This window comes from Muscardinus avellanarius (genome assembly GCF_963383645.1).
Source record: "Muscardinus avellanarius genome assembly, chromosome: 2".
NCBI classification, from domain to species: domain Eukaryota; kingdom Metazoa; phylum Chordata; class Mammalia; order Rodentia; family Gliridae; genus Muscardinus; species Muscardinus avellanarius.
The window spans coordinates 36799535-36818291 of record NC_137787.1 but is presented as its reverse complement, the minus strand read 5'-3'; the positions used below and the strand labels follow the sequence as shown (position 1 = coordinate 36818291).

Genomic DNA, 18757 nt, shown 5'->3' with positions numbered 1-18757 from the left:
ATTAGAATATTTAAGTATGGAGATGTGAGAAACTTTGTGTATGAGATACAGTTAGAGGAAAAGGAGAAAGTTTTGAGGGAAGATATTAGATAAGCTAAAGTGAAGACTTTTATAGAAGGGGTGGGGAGAAGGAGCAAACACAAACGAATAAAGTAACAAAATAAGGTACAAAGGCTAACTATTATACATCAAATATAAACAACAATGTCAACAAAAAAACAAAAATAGACCACCAAGAGAGAACAAAAAGGGTTAAGATAAAAAATAGGATAAAAATAAAATGAACTAGCAACCATGTGAGATGATGAAAGAACCAAACAAGAAATGCAAATAAAAGGAAGAAGAAAAAAATAACCCCCCAAAAAACAAAAAAAACCCCAAAAAACAAAAAACCAAACCAACAACAAAAAAAAAACCCAGTCCTACTACTTTACAAATATAGGGAGGGTAGGTGTAATTTCTGAATGTCTGATCACTGTGATAGCTTCTGGAGTATATCCCAATGTCTCATATTTGCTTGGAGTGACCCCTAGTGTCCCTGTGCAGTATTACACCTTAAGCACCCTTCCTGTGTCACTGGAGTTGAACTTGCCCCCCTTGGTGCACACTGGCGCCCACAGTTATCGCCGTGTTTGTTGGCACTCACTGTGTGCCCGCTGGGTCCCATGGCTTATCTAAGCTCACGCTGTTACCTGGAAGCTCAGTCTGGGGCTCTGAAGGGCTGGTTGCTCTTCCATATCCCGCTGATTCTCTGCACGCACGGTTACAAGGTCTGCTTCCGGGTCCTTGAAGCTTTCCCTACGCCTCTGCGGGGTCCAACTCTGGTGAGCAAAAACCGGAGTACAATATTTAAAGAATTGGTCCCTCACTATACAGGAGGCATCACAATCCCTGACTTCAAATTATATAACATAACAATAGTAGTTAAAACAGCATGATTTTGGCACAATAACAGGCACACAGACCAATAGAACAGAATAGAAGATACAGAAACAAATCCACACACTTGCAGTCAATTGATCTTTGACAAAGGGGCCAAATTCATATGCTGGAGAAAAGACAGCCTTTTCAACAAGCGGTGCTAGGAGAACTAGCTATCCATTTGTAGAAAGACGGAACTAAATTCTTACCTCTCACCATGCACTGGAATCAACTTGAGATGGATCAAAGATCTGGAACACAGACCAGAGATGGTGAAGCTAGAGGAGGGGATAGGTTCAGCACTCCAGCATATAGAGACAGGTAGCAACTTCCTCAACAAGACCTCCAAGGCACAGGAAATTAAAAGAAGAATTAACAAGTGTGGTGGTATCAAACTAAAAGTTTCTGCTCATTTAAGGAAACAACGAAGAATCTAAAGAGGAAGCCTACAAAATGAGAGATTTTTACCAGCTACCACTCTGATAGAGGGCTAATATCCAGAATATACAAAGAGCTCAAAAGACTACATTAGCAAAATAAATAACTCAAGAAATAGGCAACTGAACTGAATAGACACTTCACAAAAGAAGAGATACAAATGGCCAATAGATGCATGAAAAAATGTTCAACATCATTAGCAATCAGGGAGATGCAAATCAAAACTACACTGAGATTCTCTCTAAACCCAATCAGACTAGTAAGCATAAAGATGTCAAATAACAAGAAATGCTGGTGGAGATGTGGGGAAATAGGAACTCTTTTACACTGTTGGTAGGGCTGAAAACTAGTTCAGCTGCTATGGAGATCAGTGTGGAGATTCCTTATAAAACTGGGAATGGATCCACCATACAACTCCAACAACAGGAGTTATACAACTCCTGCGTATCTTTCCAAAGGTGGTTTAAATCAGAGAATTACATTAACATATGCATACCTATGTTCATAGCAGCACAATTCACAATAGCCAAAATATGGAACTAACCTAGGTCTCCATCAACAGATGAGTGGATTGTGAAATTATAGGAACACACACAATGGAATTCTAGTCGGCAATAAAGAAGAACAAAATCATGTTATTTGTAAGAAGATGGAAAGACCTGGAGAACATTATGTTAAGTGAGATTAGCCAAGCACAAAAGAGAAGGGACATATGTTTTCTCTAATATGCTCAAGCTAGAGAAACCTCAGCAAAGCGAGAAAGGAAGGGTAGGGGAGGAAGAAGGCTGAGGTTTATAATGGAATAGCTAAATTCAAATATGTGTATACATGTGAATATAACATTGTTAACCTGGACACTCAGTATTGAGAGGGAAGGAAAAGGGGAAGGGGAGGAAGAGGGCAGAGGGCACCAAGTACTGTGTGAATAGACGCCATTGTCCACATGTTCCACATTATGATATGAGACTATAGTGCACCAATAAAAAAGAATTGATCCCTCCATTAAAATAAATCCGAACTTTCAAAAACAGACAGATCACCTACTTCAGAACTCCAGAATATAATTCCAAACTTTCAGCAAACAGGACACTACTTGAAGAAGAAAAAAAGCAGATAAATTTTGGTGTGTAAGTAAATCAGGTCACAGAACACAAAATGATCACAAAAAAAGTTTTTTGCAAAAATGATTTGGATAAGTCACTAAAAAATGGATGATTGTATTCCTTAATAATCACAATAGCAATTCCTGAAGAAGCAAGAGAACTGATTTCCAGAGTTACATTAAGATATTTAAAATGCCCAATTTTCAACAAAAAACTACAAGGCATACCAGAAAATATGAAATATGACCTCTACAGGGGGAAAAAGTGAACAACCCAAAATTACCAGTGAAGAAGCCCAGACTTTGAACTGAACAAGAGATATTTTCAAACAACTTTCTCAATATGCTCAAAAAACTAAAGAGAACCATTAACAAAGAACTGAAGGAAAGCAAGAAAATAATATATGAGCAAAAATTAGAATATTAATAAGAAATAAATATAAATTATAAAGAGGAACCAAATAGAAATTCAACATTAGGAAGTGTAACTGTTAAAATAAAAATTTCCCTCAAGGGATTTAACAGCAGATTAAATCAGACAGAAGACAGAATCAGGGAATTTGAACATAGGACATTTGAAATGATTCAATCTGAGGAGCAGAAAGAAAAAAAAAAATAAAGAAAAGTGAATAGAGTGCTAACAGGCCTGTGAGAGAACCAAGCATTCCAACATAAACATTATGAAGTAGCAGGAAAACAGAAAGAAAATTTCAGGAGAAATGTTTGAATAAATAATATCCAAACACCTCCCAAATTTGATCAAAGTCATGAATTCACACATCCAAGAAGCTAAATGGATTTTATTGAGTTGAAGTCCATTGAATTTCTCATTCAAGAGTCACACCAAGTCACATTTTAATAAAATTGCCAAAAGACAGAGAATTTAAAAGTAGCAAGAGAAAAATGACTTGATCTTCAATAAAGTTTACAGCCAAATTTTCATCAAAAACCATTTAAATCAGAAGGTAAAAGAATGACATATTTAAAGTACCAAAAGAAAAAAAATCTCTAAACCAAAAATTCCATAGCCAGCAAAGCTATTCTTCAAAATTAAAGAAGAAATTAAGACATTACCAAACTAACAGAAGCTGGGGATGTTTGCTACTAGTAAATCTATTTCTACAAGAAATGCTAAGGGGAGTTCACCGGACGGCACCAGACCAACACACTCAACAGCCCACCAGGCTCCAGAGAGGAGCGGTGGACAGCGAGCTGAGGTGAGCCGCTGCGGAACAGCCCGGCGGGATTCGACAGATTTTTCGGCACAGGGAGTGTCTAAAGCTCCCAGTGGCTGGGCTCAGCACACACTGCAGGGACTCAGAGCGGAGCTCAAAACCAGAGAAGAAATATGCCAGCCTCACGGCCGAGGGCGTAGCAGCAGCGCCATATTGTCACAGGCGGTGGCAGCAGCAAATTCACCGAGTCCACTACAGCTCCATCTGCGTACTCAACAACAGTGAGTCAAATTGCGGGCCCCAGAGGAGAAATCCCAGTACTGACTCCCAGGGACTTGACCCAGTAGGGGAGTGGCGGTGGCAAAGCTATCACACCATAGGAGAACGCGCAACCTGGCACTGCCCCCATGGTCTAAAGCAGCCTCTATTGACTCCCTGGGTCTGAGACTCTGCCATACAACCCAGTAAAGGAGTAGTGGGGACTGAGATACCACAGACTTGAGATCCAGAGCACCTTAAGTGAAGTCGTAGTGACCCAAGGGAAGAACCCAGAGAAGGCACAAACTTCCAAAATCATGGGAAAGAGGAATAACAATGGAGCAATGAATGCTCACAACTCCACAACATCAGAACCCGATAAAACAGAAATTCAGAGATTTCTAGAAGATCAAATCAGGAAAATAACTGTAGAAATAATAGAGGTGTTTCGAAAAGAATTCAGAGAGAGCCAAAAAGAGATAAAGGATGAATTAATGAAGTAAAGGCCTCAATTCAAAGTACAAACAACCGATTAGACCACATGGAGAATAGAATCTCGCTCTTAGAAGATGATCACTCCAAAAATGAACGCATAGTTTCTAAATTAGAAAAAAAATCCAACAGCAGGAATCTGACATTGAAGAAATAAGGGCCCATTTTAAGAGAGCTAACCTAAGAATAATTGGAATAGAGGAGGGAAAAGAAGGTGAAACCAAAGGGATCAATAATCTCTTCAAGGAAGTAATAGCAGAAAATTTTCCAAACATAGAGCAAGAGGTTGATACACAGGTCCAGGAAACTTATAGAACTCCCTTTAGACAGGATCAGAGAAGAGGTTCCCCACGCCACATAATTGTCAAAATGACCAATGTGGAAGCCAAGCAGAGAATCTTAAAGGCAACAAAAACAAAGGGCCAAGTGACATCCAGAGGCAAACCAATTAGAATCACTCCAGACTTCCCAAACCAAGTCATGAAAGCCAGAAGGGCTTGGAGTAACATATTCCAAACTCTGAAAGAAAACAACTTCCAGCCAAAAATTTCCTACCCAGCAAAACTTTCTATCAAATTAGATGGAGAAATAAGAAGCTTCCATGACAAACAGAAACTGAAGGAATTTATGTATTCAAAACCAGCACTAGAGAAAATACTCAAAGAGATTAGCTACAAATAAGAAATAGGTAACACACACCAGAACCAGAGAAACAAAATTTTCCATCCAACAGACAACTAAGATTAGTTATCTGTGGAGATTCATTATTTATGTTAGTCTGTTACCTATCTCTAAATTGTATTATTTGCTTTTATTGTTGTTAATTTTTAGGATTTCTAGCTGGAATATTAATATACCTTCAGATATAGCATTTGGAAATGTTTTATCCCATTCTATCAGTAACTTTTAACTCTGTTTACATCGCGTTTGGATATACAATATTTTATTTTTTAGGGAGTTTGTATACCCTTCTGTTGCCTGTGCCATTGAAATCATATCCAAGATATCACTGCCAATTTCAATGCTGTGAGCTTTTATGACCCAGATTTTCTTCTAAAAGTTTATAGTCTTAAGATTTATATTTAGGTCTTTTATCTATTTTGAGTTAATATTTGTATATGGGATTAGGTAAGGGTCCAATTTTATTCTTTTTCATGTAATTATTATTTTTCAACAATATTTAATTAAAAGATTAGTATTTCCTCCACCAAATGTTTGTGGAAACCTTGTCAAAAATAACTTGACAATATATGAAAGAATTTATCTCTAGGCTTTTATTTTACTCCAATGGTTTATATATCTGCCTTTAGAACAGTACTACACTGTTTCAATGATTGTAGCTTTATATGGTTTGAAATCAGAAAATATATATCTTCTAGCTTTGCTCTTTTTCGAGATTGTTTTGGGTATCAAGAGTCCATATTCCATATCAGGATAGATTTTTTATGAAAAATAAATATATAAATATATGATAGTTTCACCTAAAAAAAAAAGAAAAAAATATTCTCTGGTAAGAAAGAAAGTAAAAAGAAATATTGAAATGTTATCTTTAAGTTATCAAAAGCTTGGTATCAGACAAATGAAACTGTTATGTGATATTATCATTTTTAATTTTGGATAAATTGCTATAATACTAGATGTCAACCACTAAGCCAAGCATGGAGAGGAGGGATGGGTTGGGAATGGGGTGGGGATCGGGTGGGGGCTGACTGGGCGATGTGTGCATGTATGTCTACAAAAGTTTGTATCCCACTATGATGTATGAATACAGTGCACCAATAAAAAATTAAAAAAAAAAAAGAAATGGTAAGGGAGTTCTCAGGCTGAAAGGAAAGGAGATAAGATAGTAACTTTAATACATATGAGCAAAGAAAGAACTCTGGACAAATTGGGGGGGGGGGAGTAAAACTGTAGAACTTTTTAAGCAATTAAAATTATCAGCTTAAAATAGCCTATTAAGTGCCGGCATGGTGGCGCACGCTTGTAATCCCCGCACTTGGGAGGCCGAGACAGGAGGATCACGCAGGTTCGAAGCCAGCCATGCTGGCTTAAGAGACCCTGTTTCCAAAAATAAAAAAGTATAAAATAGGTCTGGGAGTGTAGCCCAGAGGTAGAAGGGCTTCCAGGAACCCCAGTACCACCAAAAAAAAAAAAAAAAAAAAAAAAAGAAAGAAAGAAAAGAAAAAAAAGAAAGAAAAAAGAAAAAGAAAAGAAGAAAGAAAATAGCCTATTAACTATAAGCTATTCTATGTAAGTCTAACCACAAAGCAAAAAATACACACATACACAAAAAATAAAGGGAATTAAATCATGCAACTACCAAACCATACAACTATATACACAAAAAATTTAAAAGGAATGAAATCATATAACCACCAAAAAATTATAAATCATCCAATTTTAAAGGGAGATGGCAATAAAGGAAGAAATAATCTGTAAAACAACTGGGAAACAATTTAAAAATGTTAATAGTTTTTACTTCTCAGTAATTACTTTGGTGGTACTGGAGGTGGAACCCAGAGGCTTTCTACCTTTGGGATATACTCCCAGACCTTTTTTTTTAAAATATATTTTATTTGGAAACAGGGTCTCACTAAATTGCTGAAAGCCTCACAAAGTATCAGAGGCTGGCTTCAAACCCGTGCACCACCACGCCCAGCTCTCAGTAATTGCTTTGAATGTAAATGGAACAAATAATCCAAACAGAAAATAGAGTATTTGAATGGATTAAGCAAATAAGACTAAACTATATGCTCCCAACAAAATGCTCACTTAAAACTCATTTAACCTTTAAGGACACATATAAATTGAAAATAAAGGGATAGATAAAAAAAATATTACATGCAAATGGAAAGCAAGAGAGAACAGGAATAGCTATACTATATCAGATAAAATAAGCCTTTAAACATTGTGAAAGAAATAAAGGTCATTATAATGATAAGGGGTTAAATCATTAATAGAATATAACAATTATAAATAAAGATAGTCCTCAACTTATGTTGATTTGACTTGTAATATTTCAACTGTGTGATGGTTCAAAGGCAATACATAGCCAGGCACAGTGGCACACACCGGCAATCTCAGTACTTGGGAGATTGAAACAGGAGGATTACAGGTGTGAGACCAGCCTCAGCAACTTAAGTGAGACCCTGTTTCAAGATAAATAAAATAAAATAGGCCTGGGGGTGTGGCTCAGAGATAAAATGTCCTTGGGTTTAATTCCCAGTACCACACACAAATGTGTGTTCAGTAGAAACTATACTTTGAATCTTGATTTTTTCCTCAGGCTAGCAATGCCTAGTATAATATTCTCTTATAATGTTGGGCACTGGCAGTGAACCACAGCTCCCAGTCAGCCATATGATCATGAGGGTAAACAAGCAATATTCTATAGCATACTCTGTTGCTAAAGAATGATATTTGGTAGGCTAGGTGTACAATATTAAATGCATCTTACACTTAGTAAATTTTTTCAACATTTAGTGAATTTATCAGAATGTAAGCCTATCATAAGTCAAGAAATACCATATGTCCCCAATAGAGAAGTAACAAAATACAAAGCAAATACTAATAGATCTGAAATGAAAGACAGACTATAATACAAGAACTGAAGAGAACTGCAGTACCCCAATTTGAAAATATTGGATTTAAACTATACTTCAGACAAAATGGACCTAAGGACAGAACATTCCATCCAACACAGCAAAATATATATTCTTCTTAAGTGCACACAGAACATTTTCCAGTGTAGATCATATGTATCAACAAATTTAAGGCTGAAATACTATTAAGCATCTTTGCTGACCACAGTGGTATGAAACCAGAAACCAGTAGCATGGTGAATTTTGGAAAAATCACCATTAGACATTAAACAATATGCTCCTCAGCAAACAATGAGTTAAAGAAGACATTACAAGTGAAAATTTAAAATGTCTGAGATAAATGAAAATTAGCACACACAAAACTTCCGGTATGCAGCAAAAACAATTACAACAGGAATTTTTGTAGCAATAAATTTTTACATAAAAAATAATATCTCAAGGAAACAACCTAGCATTACATCTTAATAAACTACAAAAGGAACTAAGACCAAAGTTAGTAGGAAAAAATAAATAATAAAGATTAGATAAAAATTAAATGAATTTCATATTAAGATCAATCAGTGAAACTAAGGTTTGGCTTTTGAAAAGAAAAAATTGACAAACATGTAGGTAGACTAAGAAAAAAAGAAGAAGAATCAAACAAAATCATAAATTAGAGCCCGGCCTGGTGGCACACATTTGTAATCCCAGTACTTGGGAGGCTGAGACAGGAGGATCACAAGTTCACAGCCAGTCTTAGCTACTTAGCGAGGCCCTCTGCAACTTAGTGAGACCGTGTCAAGATAAATAAAAAATAAGGTTAGGGAAGTAGCTTTGAAGTAGAATGCTCCTGGGTTCAATCACCAGCAAACACACACACACACACACACACACACACACACACACACACACACACTCCCACATAAATTAAAAAGGAGACATTAAAACTGGTACTACAAAAATATAAAGGATCATAAAAGACTACTGTGAATAATTATATGCCAACAAAATTGATCATCCTATGAGAAATGGACAAATTCTTAGAAACAACTTACCAAGAAAATAATAAAAATAGAAAAACAAAATGGACCAATAATGACTAAGGAAACTGAACCCATAATAAAAAAAAAATCTCTTATCAAAGAAAACCCTAAGACCTAAGATAGTTTCATTGCTGAATCCCACAAAACACTTAAGGAAGAACCAATATCAGCAATTCTCCAACTCTTCCAAAAAATCAAATAGGAGGGGATACTTTCAAACTCATTGTATGGAGCCTGCATTGCCTGGATAAGGACATTATAGGAAAAGGAAATCATAGGCTAATATTTCTAATGAACCCTGATGCAAAAGTCTTCACCAATTACTAACAAGCCAAATTCAAAAGCACATTAAAAAGATTATTCACCAGGAATGAGTTAGATATATATGTAAATGTATCACAATATATTCACAAGAGCAAAGGACAAAACCATATGATCACTTCAATCATTCCAGAAAAAGCACTTGGCAAAATAAAAACCCTTTTCATAATAACTCTCACTAGCTGGGTGTGGTGGTGCATGCCTGTAATCCCAAAACTTGGGAGGCTTATACAGGAGGATCACAGGCTCGAAGACAGGCTCAGCAAGTGGTGAGACTTTCATCATCCTAGTGAGACCTTGTTTAAAAATAAAAATACAATAGGGCTGGAGGTGTAGCTTGGAGGTAGAATACCCCTGGGTTAAATCCCCAGTCTCTCGCTGGGCGTGGTGGCGCGTGCTTGTAATCCCCACGCTTGGGAGGCGGAGACAGGAGGATCGCGCAGGTTCAAAGCCAGCCGCGCTGGCTTAAGAGACCCTGTTTCCAAATTTAAAAAAAAAAAAGTATAAAATAGGTCTAGGAGTGTAGCCCGGAGGTAGAAGGGCTTCCAGGGACCTCAGTACCACCAAAACAAAACAAAACAAACAAAAAAAACCAGTATCTCTCTCAGACATACACACACAAACACACACACATACTCACAAAAATTTTTTTGGCATAGAAAGAATTTACCTCAGTACAGTACATGCCATATATGAAAAGGTAACAGTTACAATTCTGTTCAGCAGTGAAAAGCTGAAAGTTTTTCCTATAGGATCAGAAACGAGACAAGGATGCCCACCCCTGCCATGCTATGCAACATAGTATACTGGGTGGCTTAGTTAAAGCAATTAGGCAACAGAAAAAATCAAATGCATATTAACTAGAAAAATATGCAAAATCATCTCTGTTTATATATGACCTTATATGTGGAAAAAAAACCCCTAAAGATGCCATTAAAAAAATCTAATATAGCTGGGCTCTGTGGTTCACACCCATAATCTCATTACTTGGGCGTCTAAAACAGGAGGATCACAAGTTTGCAGTCAGCCCCAGCAACTTAGTGAGGCCCTCTGCAACTTAGTGAGACTTTGTTTCCAAATAAAAATAGGAATGGGGGTATATTTCAGAGGTAGAACACTCTGGGTTAAATTCCCAGTAATACACAAATACACACACACACACACACACACACACACACACACACACACACACAACTGTTACAACTAATAAACTAATCAACTTATAGGACAGATGTCCAACATATAATAATTAGTTGTGTTTTCTACACTAAAAATGAGTTATATGAAAAAGAAATCAGGAAAACAATTCCATTTGCAATAACTACCAAAAACTCACTAGGAATAATCTTTCGAAGGTAAAAGATCTGTACACTGAAAACTATAAACAGTGATGGGAGGAAATGAAGATACAAACAAGTAAATGGAAAGAAACCTCTGGTCACAAATTGGAAGAATTAATACTGCTATGTTACTTAATGCTGCGAATGTTCATACTACCCCAAACAATATATAGAGATTTGGTAAATCTTGATCAAAATTCCAACATCATTTTTTTTCACAGAAATAGAAAAAATCCTGAAATTAGTATGGAACTGGAAAAGACTGAATAGCCAAAGCAGTCTTGAGCAAACAGAACAAAACTGGGGCCATCAAATTACCTGATGTCAGAATCTATTACAAAGACAGTAGTTAATACAGCATTAGACTGGCATGAACACAGGTCTACAGAACAATGGAACAAAATGCAAAGCCCAAAATAAATTCATGCAGTTATAATCAATCGATTTGCAATAGAGAAGTCAAGAATATTCTTCTATAAAAATTGATGTAGCTGGGTGTGGTGGTGCACCTTTATAATCCCAGTGCTTGGGAGGAAGCTGAGACAGGAGGATCACACAGGTTTGAAGTCAGCCTCAGCTACTGAGTGAGGCTCTAAGCAACTTAGTGAGACCCTGCTTCCACATAAAATATAAAATAGGTCTGGGAATATAGCCCAGAGGTAGAAAAGCCCCTGGGTTCCACCCCCAGTACCATGAAAAAAAATGATGTAAAACTGTATACCCATTTGTGGATGAATGGTCCCATATCTTATTCCATATGTAAAAACAAACAGAAAGTGGATTAAAGACTTAAATGTCACCGGGCGTGGTGGCGCACGCTTGTAATCCCCGCACTTGGGAGGCAGAGACAGGAGGATCGCGCAGGTTCGAAGCCAGCCGTGCTGGTTTAAGAGACCCTGTTTTCAAATAAAAATATATAAAATGGGTCTGGGAATGTAGCCTAGAGGTAGAAGGGCTTCCGGGAACCCCAGTACCACCAAAAAAAAAAAAAAAAAAGACTTAAATATAAGATGTGAAACTATAAAGTTACTAGATGAAAACACAGTGTAAAAACTCTCTTAACATTGTTGGGGACAATATTTGGATATGACCCCCAAAACATAGGCAACAAAAGAAAAAAATCAGACAAATGAGATTACATAGAAATAAAAAGCTTCTGTACGCTGGGCGTGGTGGCGCACGCTTGTAATCCCCGCGCTTGGGAGGCGGAGACAGGAGGATCGCGCTGGTTCGGAGCCAGCCTCACTGGCTTAAGAGACTCTGTTTCCACATAAAAATGTTAAAAAATAGGTCTGGGAGTGTAGCCCGTGGGAGTGTATCTCGGAGGTAGAAGGGCTTCCAGGAACCCCAGTACCACCAAAAAAAAAAAAAAAAAAAAGCTTCCGTACATTAAGGGAAGCATTTGACAGGGCAAAGAGACAAACTATGGAACTGAAGAAAATGTTTTCTAACTTAACGTCTAATGAGGGGTTTATATTCAAAACAAGCCAGGCATGGTTGCTCAAGTCTGTAATCCTGATAGTGGGATAGTGAGACAAGAGGGTTGCAGATTTGTGGCTGGTCTCAGCAACTTAGCAAAGCCCTCTACAACTTAGTGAGACCTTGTTTCAAAATAAAAAAATTAAAAAGGAGCAGAGTATATCTCAGAGGCAGAATGCCCCTGGATTCAATCCTGAATAGACATCTCAAAAGATGACAATGCAAATGGTTCATGTGTATATGAAAAGTGCTTGACAACTCTTAGCCATCCGGGAAATTAAAATTAAAATAAAATATCACCTCACACCTGTTAAAATAACTTATCAAAAAGATGAGATACATGGAACTCTGATACACTGTCATTGTAGAAAACTATATAGATAAGTTAAAATAGAAGTATCATATGAGCCAAGATCCCTCTACTGAATATAAACTAAAACAAAATGAAACCAGTATGTAGGAGGGATACCTGCACATGCATGCTCATGGCAACATTATTTGCCATAGCCAAGTTATGAGATCAAGCTACTTGTACATCGTGGATGAAGCAATAAAAATATGATATATATTCACCATAGAATACTATTCAGTCTTAAGAAAAAGAAGGAAATCCTGTCATTTGTAACAGTATGGATGGATATGGATGACATTCTGTATAATGAAATAAGCTAAGAACTGATAGACAAATATTGCGTGATCTCACATAAGTGAGATATAAAAAGGCAGAGAGATGCATAGAGTGGAACAATGATTACCAGGGGCTGAGGGTGTGCATGAGAAAATGCTGACCAAAAGATAAAAAAATTCAGTTAGAATAAGTTTGAGGGATTCATTGTTCAATATGGTGACTCTAGTTAATAACAATGTATCATATGCTTGAAAATTGCTAAGGGAGATTTTAAGTATTCTCAACACACACACACACACACACACACACAAAAAAAAAACCAATGTGAATCCATATGTTAATTGGCTTGGTTTGGCCATTTCACAATGTATACATTTAACAAAACATCATACCCTACACCGAAAATATGTACAACTTTTATTTGTCAAATTAAAAATATCTTTAAAGGAATGGAAGTACTTGTATATGCTACAACATGACAAACCTCAAAAAACATTATTCTTAGTAAAGTAAACCAGTGTATAGAGTATATTACACACTGTTACTTCAAGTATATTAAATTATTTAGGATAGGTACATCTAGAGATGGATACAGGTTGGTTTCCAGTGGCTAGGGAGATGAACAGAAGCTTGGATAAAACAGTTTTCTTCACCTTTCCCATAACATCCCCAAAGAGTGCATAAAGTTGAAGGCCTTCTTCCAAGATCATACCAGCAGTGAGGGACAAGTCCTGTGTTCTCAAAGTTGGAGCTAGATGGCAAATCGTGACATCCACCAAGCCTGTCCTTTGTGCTGCTGAAACCTACTTTTTCAGGTAGGTACTAGAAACAGATCAAGGATCCAGTGGACCTCTCCTAGGAGACATCTAGAAGAAGAAAGTTAATGGAACAGGCGAGAGCTCCCACCACTGTGGCTAGTAAGTCTTCTCCCTCCGTTGCTCCCCTCCCCAGACCCCTTGCTTTCAGCTAGTGTTTCTGCTGATCTTGATGGCTTACTCAGTCTCTAAGCCTCATTCCTGAGAGGCTGGAGCCCTGGGTCACCATTCCCTTCTCCAAATGAGGTAGCTGTCTTGTCTATCATCAAAACTAGACAACAAATTCCCCAGGGGCACCAAAGTAGCTCTCGTGTGCCTCGCAGATTGGTCTGTGCTCCCGTTGGGCGGCTGTAGCTCTGTGTTCTCTGAACGATCAGACTCATCACACCTGACCAGATGGGGACTCCTCCTCTTACTTGCAGGTGCCTTGTCACAGGAAGTAGAATGACCTGGGCACTGGCCACAGTTTACACATCACTGGACCTCTTCCTGATGGCTGAATCTCCCATTTGAGAATTAAGACTTCTCAATCCACAGGGTCCAAAGTTGTGGGACCGGAAGCACAAATCCCCATGTTATTGATAGATAAAACACAGTATACCAAATTAAATTTGAAATTATTTTAAGTATAAATATATAACAAGTATTGCATGAGACAGTGTGTTAGCTTTTAATTGATGTGACAAAGTATCTGACAAAATCAACTTAGAGGACAAAAGGTTTCAGAGGTTTCAGTCCAGCCCAGCTGGCTCCATTGTTTCTGGGTCTGTGGTGAGGTCTATCCTCATGGCAAAAGGGTGTGGTGGGGCACAGCTGCTCATCTCATAGCAGCAAAAGAGAGATAGAAAGAAAGGTTTGGGGACAAAATATACCCTTCAGAGACATACCCCCGGGACCCACCACTTCTAGGGAGGCCCCACACCCCCTAAAGTTTCCACCACCTTCATTGGTGCCACCAACTAGAACCAAGCCCGCGAAACCTGTGCCTCTAGGGAACATTCCAGATCCAAACTATAACAGATTTACTTGTCTGAAATTCACATGAATTTCTTATATTTGCTAATTTTATGACAGCCCTGCCAGGTACATCACTGCAAAAGGTGCTAAGCAGGGCCACTTCTGCTTTTGGTCCATGGCTGTCATGAGATACTGGGTTCAGTCTCTAACACCACAAAATAACTAGAAAACTAAATACAAAGACAGAATCGTAAGAAAATGACAAACTGGGGGGAGGGAGCTCACCATGAGCTGTGCGTATGTGTGTCCCCATCACCCTGAACTACAGTGTGAGACTACAGTGCACCAGTAAAAGTATAGTTTTAAAAAAAGAAAATGAAGATAATGGCAGTGGGTGTACCCTCCTGTTTGGGGGACCTTTTTTGGACAAATAAACAAAAAAGGATCCCCTCACCATGGTCATTTACATTAAGGCAGCAAAGCATAGTGCAAAAAGCACACACCTGGGAGACTAAAGGAAGACTGTTGACCCTGTGCCAAATGTGTAACCTTTGGGAATTTGATTTGGACCTCTGGATATCACTTGCCTATGAAATACTGTTCTTTGTTTTGTTTTGTGGTACTGGAGTTCCTGGAAGCCCTTCTACCTCTGGGCTACACTCCCAGACCTATTTTTATTTTTTGGAAACAGGGTCTCTTAAGCCAGTGCAGCTGGCTTCGAACCTGCACGATCCTGTCTCCACCTCCCAAGCATGGGGATTACAAGCATGCGCCACCACACCCGGCTTTGAAATACTGTTTTTAAGGCCCTATCCTATGAAAGACTTCTATGTCTTTCATATGGTATGTCTGGTTGTATATTAAGGCTATGGATTCTTCCTAAATATGACATTCAATTTTAAAGAGATAGGAAACTATGTTAACAGATAAATCAGTTATGAGGTTCTAACAAAAGGGAACATTATTTAATAGGTATGGAACAATGTTGGCAGATAAATCAATTAAGAAACACACATAATGAAACATTACTCATCTCTAAAAAAGAATACACTCCTGCTATTTGCCATTACACGAATCCTAGAGCACATTACTAAATGAAATAAACTACACACACACACACACACACACACACAAATATTGCATTATTTCACTTCAATGTTGACTCTAAAAAGTAAAAATTTCAAATTTACCAAGAAAACAGGATAGTGTTTGGGAGGGAGAAATCATGGAGATGTAGGCCTAGATACAAAAGAGTAGGTCAATAGGATCAAGAAGTCTTGCGATTTAGTGTACAGGAGGACTACAGTTAGTAAAGCTGTACCGAGTAGACTTCAGCTGTCCTTGCTATAACAAAGGTGAGTATGTGACATCATGCCTGTGTTACCTGCTTCACTACAGTCGCTGTTGTGATCTGGATCAGGAGTGTCTCCCAGAGGCTCGTGTGCTGAAGGCTTGGTCCCCAGTGCAGAGGGTCCGGGGACAGAGCTCTGGCCAGTGACTGGATCCTGAGGGCTCTGGCCTCATCCTACTGTGCTGAGAGATGGTAGAAATGGTAGGAGGTGGGACCTACTTGAAGGGAGTGGGTCTTTGAGAATATGCCCATGGAGACTACACCTTGTTCTTAGCCTTCTCCCTCCCTCCCCCTTGTTTTCTCTCTCCTCTCTGGCTACCATGGAGTAAGCAGCTTTCCTTTACCACATCCTGCCAACATGATATTCTGCCTTTCTGCAGGTCTAAAAGCAGCAGAGCCAGCTGACTACAGACTCAAACCACACTGAAATCACCAGCCATAAACCTTTCCTCCATTAAGTTGCTTTTCTCTCTCTCTTTTTTTTTTTTTTTTTTTTTGGTGGTATGGAGTTCCTGGAAATCCTTCTACCTCCGGGCTACACTCCCAGGCCTACTTTTTTATTTGGAAACAGGGTCTCTTAAGCCAGTGCGACTGGCTTCGAACCTGCGTGATCCTCCTGTCTCGCCTCCCAAGCGTGGGGATTACAAGCATGTGCCACCAGGACTGGCTTTCCTTAGGTATTTTGACACTGTGATGGAAAGCTGACTACTACAGCAAACTTATTACTCCCCATTTGTATTCTCATAACATTGTGCTGAATACCTGAGATCTATACAAGTAGTGTACCTTAGTGAGGCCCTCTGCAGATTAGTGAGGCCCTGTTTCAAAATAAAGAATAATGAATAGGTCTGGGGTGTAGCTCAGAGGCAGAATGCCCCTGGGTTCCATCCCCAGTACTACAAATATATATAGATATATACTTATATATAGCTACATCCTTTTTTCTGTTCCCCACCTCCTTTTTTATTATTATTTTATTACTAGTGCATTTACCTTTATTAAGTTTAATTATGGTTTATTCTGTATTATTTTCAACCTTTGTTTACTATTGCTGTTGTTGATTGTAAGTGGCTTTCACTGCATTTTTATACCTATTTTTGTTGTTGTTACTGCAGCTTTTTCATTAAGAAAACCCTCACATAAAGGGGGAAGAAATATCTCATAGAAACACAAATATAATAAAGCAACATGTCTCCTTCTGGAGTAAACATCTAGAAACTGACTTCAAAGATACTGAAGAAAGAATTCAGAAAATTGCTAAAATAATCAGAGAGTTCAAGGAAGGTACAAATGAACAGATGAATGAATTGAGGAATACAATGCAGGATATGAAAGATCCATTCAATAAAGACTATAGACACTGAAAGAGAAACAAATCTTAGAAATAAGAAGCTCAATAAATCAAATAAAAAATTTTGAAAGCCTCAGAAATAGACTAGATCAAGTGGAAGAAAGACTATCAGGGCTTGAAGATAAGGTGGATGGACTAGCACAGTAAGCCAATAATAAGGAAAAATAACCAATAATAAACAGAACATACAAGAGCTCTGGGACAACAATGAAAGAACAAACTTATGACTCATCTGTTTAGAGAAGGGAGTTGAGCTACAGGCTAATGGCATAGAGAACTGATTCAATGAAATAACAACGGAAAATCTCCCAAATCTTGGGAAAGATGTGAAAATCCAAGTACTGGGAGCATTTAGAGCCATAAATAGACATGACCCCAAAAGAACTTATCTACATCATATTATAGTTAAACTTTCAAAAATGTAAAACAATGAAAGAATCCTGGAAACTGAAAGGGAGATACACCAAGCCACTTATCAAAGCAAGCCCATCAAAATAACAGCAGATTTATGAGAAGAAACTCTAAAGGCCAGGAGGACATGAAATGGTATATTTCAAGCCTAAGAGAAAGTAACTGCCACCCTATATTACTATACCTGGCAAAGTTATCCTTGAGAATCAAAGGTAAAGTCAATATCATCCAAAATAAGTATAAACTAGAGGAATTCTTGGCCACTAAACCAGCATTACTGAAGATGCATAAAAGAAATTCTACACCCAGAAGAGAAAATATAAACACAATCAGAAGAGCAAAGGAATTAATAAATCTTACTAGAAGAGTAGACAGGCAAATGAGAATCAGGAAGACTCAAACATGACTCAGTAAACCATCAAACTTCTAAAATGAATCAAGGAGAAAGAAGTTAACATAGATCATCCAGGACAGGGAGAAAACAACAAGTGACTGAAACCAGTGCATTTCTTTCAATAACCCTGAATTTAATGGTCTGAATTTTCCAATTAAAAACACACTGAATGCGGGGTGTGGTGGTGCATGCTTTTAATCCCAGCATTTGGGAGGCTGAGACAGGAGGATCTGGATTTGCGAATGGCCTCAGCTACTTAGTGAGGTCTTTTGCAACTCAGTGAGACCCTGTTTCAAAATAAAGAATAAAAAATAGGCCTTGGGGTGTAGCTTGAAGGTAGAATGCTCCTGGGTTCCATCCCCAGTACCACAAACAAAACAAAACAAAACAAAACAAAACCACTGGAAGCCAGGCATGGTGGTGCATGCTTGCAATACCAGAATTTGGGAGACTGAGACAGTAGAATTGCGCAGGTTTAAAGCCAGCCTCAGCTACTTAGGCTCTCTGCAACTCAGTGAGACCTTGTTTCAAATTAAAGAATGAAAATAATAGGGCTGGAGGTGTCGCTCAGAGATAGGATGCCCCTGGATTCCATCCCCAGTACCGCAAAAACAAAACAAACAAAAAAACACTGGGTGATTGGATTAAGAAGACCCTCTTCTAAAATAAGACCTGTTTGCTGCCTGCAAGAAACCTCACC

The 18757-nt window shown here is 38.1% G+C and overlaps 1 protein-coding gene across 1 annotated transcript in view; it reads right to left on the bottom strand.

Moving 5' to 3' along the window:
- C2CD6 (C2 calcium dependent domain containing 6) overlaps positions 1-18757 on the bottom strand; it is a gene marked incomplete at both ends in the record, with an annotated part of 149911 nt that overhangs the window by 50170 nt on the left and 80984 nt on the right. The window contains 3 exons of the mRNA XM_080689345.1: positions 693-821; positions 2690-2711; positions 10990-11053. Of these exons, the coding sequence (XP_080545471.1) occupies positions 693-821; positions 2690-2711; positions 10990-11053 (215 nt within the window). The remainder of the gene's footprint in view (positions 1-692; positions 822-2689; positions 2712-10989; positions 11054-18757) is intronic.